This window comes from Physcomitrium patens, chromosome 13 (genome assembly GCF_059467195.1).
Source record: "Physcomitrium patens ecotype Gransden chromosome 13, ASM5946719v1, whole genome shotgun sequence".
NCBI classification, from domain to species: Eukaryota; Viridiplantae; Streptophyta; class Bryopsida; order Funariales; family Funariaceae; genus Physcomitrium; species Physcomitrium patens.
In genome coordinates, this window is record NC_143422.1 from 9098917 (window position 1) to 9105216 (window position 6300).

General features: G+C 41.9%; 1 protein-coding gene across 5 annotated transcripts; it reads right to left on the minus strand.

Moving 5' to 3' along the window:
* Window positions 1-1250: 1250 nt before the first annotated feature.
* LOC112290777 (protein DA1-related 1) lies at window positions 1251-5422 on the minus strand. Of its 5 annotated transcripts, none has more exons than XM_090255300.1 (11): window positions 5107-5317; window positions 4656-4882; window positions 4243-4449; window positions 3929-4139; window positions 3519-3802; window positions 3304-3387; window positions 3095-3214; window positions 2672-2887; window positions 2459-2518; window positions 2269-2351; window positions 1251-2131 (listed from the first exon to the last, which is right to left on the minus strand). In XM_090255300.1, the coding sequence occupies exons 3-11, from the start codon at window positions 4429-4431 to the stop codon at window positions 1792-1794; spliced, it is 1587 nt and encodes a 528-aa protein (XP_090111426.1). In that variant the 5' UTR covers window positions 4432-4449; window positions 4656-4882; window positions 5107-5317; the 3' UTR covers window positions 1251-1791. The 5 variants fall into 5 exon arrangements, with proteins under 5 accessions (XP_090111426.1, XP_073394461.1, XP_024393216.1 ...); XM_073538360.2 differs by having other exon boundaries at window positions 4243-4469; window positions 5107-5248; XM_024537448.3 differs by having other exon boundaries at window positions 4656-5422.
* Window positions 5423-6300: the final 878 nt, after the last annotated feature.

Sequence of the window (6300 nt, forward strand, 5' to 3'; positions counted from 1 at the left end):
TCTCTAAAGTATAAGTCATTTATATTATTTTTTAAAATCAATACTATTTTAAAACAACCGTGACTTTGCAAAGTTCTTATAAATTTATTAAAAACTCAAATCACTAAAAATCAATGCCTAAAGAAAGTTGCTTTAGTGTGCTCTCAAATTCCACTCTCTATTCAACAAAAAAAATCCAAAATTGTCATAGGAGCGTGGTTTTATGCCTTGAGGTCTAATTTTGATCCTAGTTCACAATTAGTCCTCTTTGAGTATGAATTTTTTGATTTTTAAGGTAATTTTTGTTACAAACTATTCTTAATTCTCTCCTTAAGATTTATATTAAATTTATTTTACTAATCTACTTTGTTTTACTTTATTTATGGCCAAAAAATTAAAAAATTAAAATAATAAATAAATATTCTTGACAAATTGTCAAGGATACAAATCTAAAAGAACAAAAAGGTCAATACACTCTTATGTCAGTCAAATAGAATAGATAATCACCTTAAGTTGGTATAATTTGAAATTAAAATGGCTACTGCCAAAGATAAGAAGATCAATGACTCTTAAAAGAAGACTAAGAACAAAAGAGGTGTTGAAAAAGAGTAAAAGTGGCTTCACTCTTGCCTCCATATATACGATCTAATTAGGAACTATGCCACAATACACTATATAACATCTAATACGTGTCTAACTTGCAAGACAAGTTTTTTACATGTATACCATATGACCAACTTGTATCACAAGTAACAAATATATGCAACATATAGTCAAGTTATTGGCTAAGTTTTCAACCTACTAATCACCCACAAACATGTATAAAATCAAATCCATGTCTATAAAGTTTTTAAGAAGTTTTCTACAAGATAATATTAAATCTATTTATTTCTACTTACTTCTATCTAACTTCCTTAATCTAGATAAATATGTATGTCTATGACATTTACTTCAATACATTTTCTTTTCTATTACAAATATAATTTTCAATAATTTTTTTTAAAAAAATTGTATTCTTAAATTTTATTTTATAATTGAAGCTAATATAAAAAAAATTATAAAATCATCATTTTGCAAATATTAACCTACCATGTCATGATTGTTGGAATTTGTATCATCTTTTCATTTATTTATACTATTTATTATTTTAAGCCATATATAATTAGAAAATTCTTAAATTGGCTATTATGGTAAAACAACAATTTTTGGTGCAAAATTTTATTAACTTTTAGAACAAACATACAAATCAGTTTGTTTGGTGCAAAGGTGGGTCAGTTTAACAGTTCCCTTTTACTAAGTCATGATCGAGGGCTACAATGGCGAGAGATTCGCTGATATTTTTGAACATCATGAATTCTCCAAAATTAATTCAGTGAACTCACTCTCCGCATCATCCAACTACCCTAGCACAACTCACCGGCTAAAGCAATTCAAGTACCAAACGAAGTCGAACATATGCCCCAACACACAAACGTCAGCACAAAAATACTCAAAATCTGATTTATCATTTTGCAAGTTAAATCTGTTCATGACGAGATGCAAGACCGAAATTCCTCGGATACGAAGTCTCGCGTATACAGTCTCGCATCTGCAATCAATAGAGGCTATGAGGCTTAACCCTAATCCTCAGTACTTTACACTCTACAAGTAATTTCTTTGGTTGGTAAATGAACGAACTGTTCATTACTAAGTCTCCATGAGATATTGCATCATCTTCACGAATAAGATTCGCTGCAAGGGTCAGCAATCGGAGACGACAAAGAATGTGCTATTTGTACAAATTGTTTCACAGAACCTGAAATCGATCGCATCTTAGCGAAGAATCTCGCCAGTGCGTCGCAAGTGGTGGAGGGTTCGAGGCAGGCCGTATGCAGCAACCGCTTTAGATGCAGCTCTGAAACCGTCACCGTAGATTTGCGAAGAGTCCGTCTCAATCTGGTGCAGAAAAAATTCGCCCAAGCGTTTGCTGACGGATGAATCATCACTACCTGAAGTTCGTCGCGTGAGGTTTTCAAGCTCTGCTTTCAACCACATGTGAGCGATCACTTGGCAGATACCTTCCTCCACGTCATTTTCCAGATTCGGAAATTGACCGTTGAGACGAATAAACGCGTGCATTAATTCGTGTGCTAAGATGGACCCTGTCAACAACCTGCACACCCAAGGAAACCGTCGTCAACGCTTGGGAATTAAATTCAAATGGACTCGGCTGTACCACTGCAATAAGCTCGTCAATGTCTAGGGTGTTGAGCACCGTTTCGAACATCAGAGCGAAGGATAGAAGCATACATAGGTAGGCCATAAAGAACAAGAATGGCTGTAATCTCGCAATGACGTGTGAGTTTCCTCGGTTCGCCACCATTTTCCACGACCTGCTCAAAACGTCTCACCATAAGGAATCGACAAGAAGCTGAAAAAAAATAAGCTTCGAACCCAACGATACATCATGACGAAATCTGAAGAGATGTGGTTGTCTTACTGGGAAAATTTTCTCTTCGGATAAACACAAGCCTCGAGTTTCTGGAGTGTGAGTGTGTCCCTGCATACATACCATGAAACATGTTAAATCCAGGTTATAAAAATGGAGACAGGGAAATAAAATCCTAAATCTGACACTTATAATAACGAGAAATTGAAAACGAAAGGGAGAGAATCTTTAGACCCTGTTTTTGCAACGAGACAAGAGACTTACATCATTTTCGACTTCACGAGCCTTGTTGAGAGCCTCCCGCTCTACCAGAAGCATCGGAACATCTTGTTCAATAGGCATGCCGAGGTTCACTCTGTAGAACTTCAACACATTTTTGTAGAGAGGTTGGCAATCCTTGGTCGTCATAACTGCAGACTCCATGCATTCCGGGCACACCTTCCTCCCATCTCCCAAGCTTTGGTACCGTCGATCAACTGGCTGCAGATTCAGCATTTCAAAGTTACTGATCAAAGAAAGACTACGCGGAAAATGAAATAAACAGAACAAATAATTGATGGGTCTATTGAACGGTGGGTCTATTGCGGCCTTAGCCAGCAAAAAGATGATTCATGAATTCATAAAATCTGCTTTCCAGCCCTAATAATTCCTGCATAAATCCAGACTTGGTAAGGTGCTGTATTGTACCTCAATGCGATCACAACTGCAACAGCATTTGCTTCCATCTCTCTCGTGGGACGGGCAGTACCTCTGGTTCCAGAAAGGGTGTGAACGGTATTCTATCTGCCCTTGGGCATTGTAAGAAATCTACAACAAAGAAGCTCGATCAGAAGAGATTCCGCTGCTCAGCATGAGAATTGCATGGAAAGGAAGTGGTAAGGTGAGGTCTAAATTACATATTGATAGCAGATCTCGCACTTCGGATGGAAGAGCTTCTTGTAACAGTCTCGATGATAGGGGTCGCTTCCGTGCACGGAGAACTGCAAAACCCAAGTGTACGCAATATTTGATACATCAAACGACCGTTTCCTCCATCATCGATTATCAGCTTGCGACGTGCTCATTGAAGGTCACAGGAATTTCATTTAATCCCACAACTATTTGTGATTACCTCCTTTGTTACAATCGGACTGCGGCAAGATTTGCAGCAGAAGCAATCGGGGTGCCAATTCTGATTGATACATGTCAGAAATCTTCCGAATCCGAGCGTCCTGTGACAACCAGCACATGTTGACAATCCCACGTTCTTTGTTGTTGGGGCCGCGACTGGAATCGGCAAAGGAGCAACCATGGGGGCGTCATTTACATACGAAGCTGGATACCGAAGGTGCAAAGAGTCCTCGAAAGCCTTCGCTAGATCCTCGCTACGGTCATAACCCTCCGTCTTGTACCTTCCTAAACCCTAAATGCCGTTAGCGCAAGTGAAAACTCCTCAACACAACCCGGAATCCATGGTTTGGAGCTATCGAACTAATTGCACCAATAAAGAAAGAGATGGAAAAGTCATGGTTTAATGTTTACTTGTGTAGGAAGCTGGGGGCTGCTCTTTCTGACCATAGCCATAGCCATAGCCGGATTGCCTGAACCTCCCGCTTGAAGGATGGTAAATCTCGGTCGTGGAACCATATTGGCTCACATACTTGCTTGTGTCGCGTGACGAGTAGCCTCCGCCGCCGTAGGAATGTCTCCGGTCAGGAACTACGTTCTGAAACGTGTCAACAGCACACGGATCCTGTAGAATTTTGCATGTTTCGACGATGTATTAGAATTTTCGTGACGTTGTAGAGAAACGTCGAGCTGTGAAGTTCTCAAAGCAACAAAGTGAGGTAGAGTACCTCGAAGATAGAAGGACCTCGCCATGAGCGACAACTGCCGTAGTCTGATTCTAGGCCACTGTCCCAAGTCCCAGAACCACTTGACGATGATCCCGAGGAGATCACACCGTTTCTAGGATACTCGTAATACTCGTTGTCGCCGTATCGGCGATGATCAGAAGGTCCAAGAAATCTCTCCAACCACTTCATGATAGCTCCTTCTTTCTCCTGAAAATCGAAACGGGGAGCTGTGCCGGTGATTGATCGATAACTCACAAAAATATCAGTCATGGATCGTGGCTCGGCTTAATTTGCTCCATAACTTGCCGAATCCCATACGATGCTTCATACAATATCCAATGTCTACAACCTAGAAAGGAGACGTGACGGTGTGTGAATAACTAGACGTGGTAGAGGGTATCCTGAGAACTAACCGAGAGAGGCGTGGAAGGCAGCCAGCTTCCAATCGAGCTAAACAAACGTCGACACGGCAAATGGCCGCATCAGATTGGGCGCGCGAAAGAGCCGCGATCAGACCGCCGCAGCGAGCGCTTCACCGTGGAGCGCGATATCCACATTCAATCAATACCAGGTCAAAGGATAGAGAACGTCCGCGAGGGCTCCTCCGGTCAAAGCGGACGCAAGAAACTGACTACCCGAGCTGCAAAAAAAATCCACAATAATTCACTTACCCAGCTGCAACTTTTCTACCACAGAGCTATTATTTGATGCCGAAGGAATCATGTGCACTCAGATCAGACGCGCTAATACTCAACCTCGATGTCCTCAATATTCCTCTAATCTAGAAATCTAAACCCTGCCGACCCGGTAGTTGTGTTCTTAAATCGGAAACACAGCGATTTTTTCCGCTCTCAAATTGCCAACCTAATCTAAGAAGGCGGAAGCGCAAGAAGACCCAGCAAGCTGAAATCAAACAGGGAATGTGCCAAAGAGTGTCGGATCAGGGCTTCTGGTTATAGAAATTGTGCGATTCGCAGAGAGGAACGGAGTCCTGGGTTGCAATTTGCCGGAGGGAAGGATGCGAACGAACTTTAAAATGACTTCTCCTTCTTCACACGCAGGTCCGCACCACCGGAGCGAGGAAAATGAGTTGGCGGACGCTGCCTATGATTGTAAAGCGTAGGTATGCTTTTTGCGAGTCGCCTCAGAGATGTTTACAATCTCTCACCACCATTTCTTTCTGCGAGAATGTCAGGGAGTAGGGGGCACATTTTCTCGCCTTTCTTAAATCCTGTCACCACCACCTTCGTGACGTAAATTACGTGAGAAGGACATGACTAGCGATCAGCACCCCTTGTCGTTTCTTTCATGCAGTACAGACGGACGCATCTCAGCCAATGGAACCCGCTCTGTCCACTCCAGTCGTCTGGTGCGGTCAAGAGACGAGGCGTTCAAATGCGCATGACATGATCTCCCGATGCGCCTCTTCATCAACAGCCGGCGAAATGGACTTTGACACTTGTCCCTCCTCCAACACAGCCGATCGCATCCACCATCACAACGATTGTAACGTAAGCCGGATCTAACATTATCTTTACGTGAAATCGCAGCCAACCCAAAACCCAAGAAACGAAAACCTTTAAAAACAGTCACAAGAAACCCACAATCCTAGGCCACGCAGCAGGATTTACCATTCTACCCTAGCAACATCTCGGCGACGGGCGATCAGTTGAATCCGTCAGACAATAACCTTCACATCCAACACTACAACTACAGCATCAAAGAGAGGGGAAAATAACTGATACTGAACAAAAATAAAAATAAAAACCGGGTGAATTCCACTACCAAAGTGTCAACAGAGTGCAGATTTTATTTTTGTAATTTTTTTTTAATCTTCCCCTCGTCGTTTTCACGTAGAATGCATCGATCGCAAACTTCAAAATCAACAGAAATAAGTGTGAATAAAATTGGTGACCAGGTCGTGAATGAGCAGAAGCAGAAGAAGAAGAATAATTGCATGGACCCAAGTCCCGTTGGTCCCAGAGATGCAGACCCAGGCCCATGAGGAGGAGGAGGGGGGATAATGGATTTGTGTTTGTGGGTGCGGGGAATTTGTTG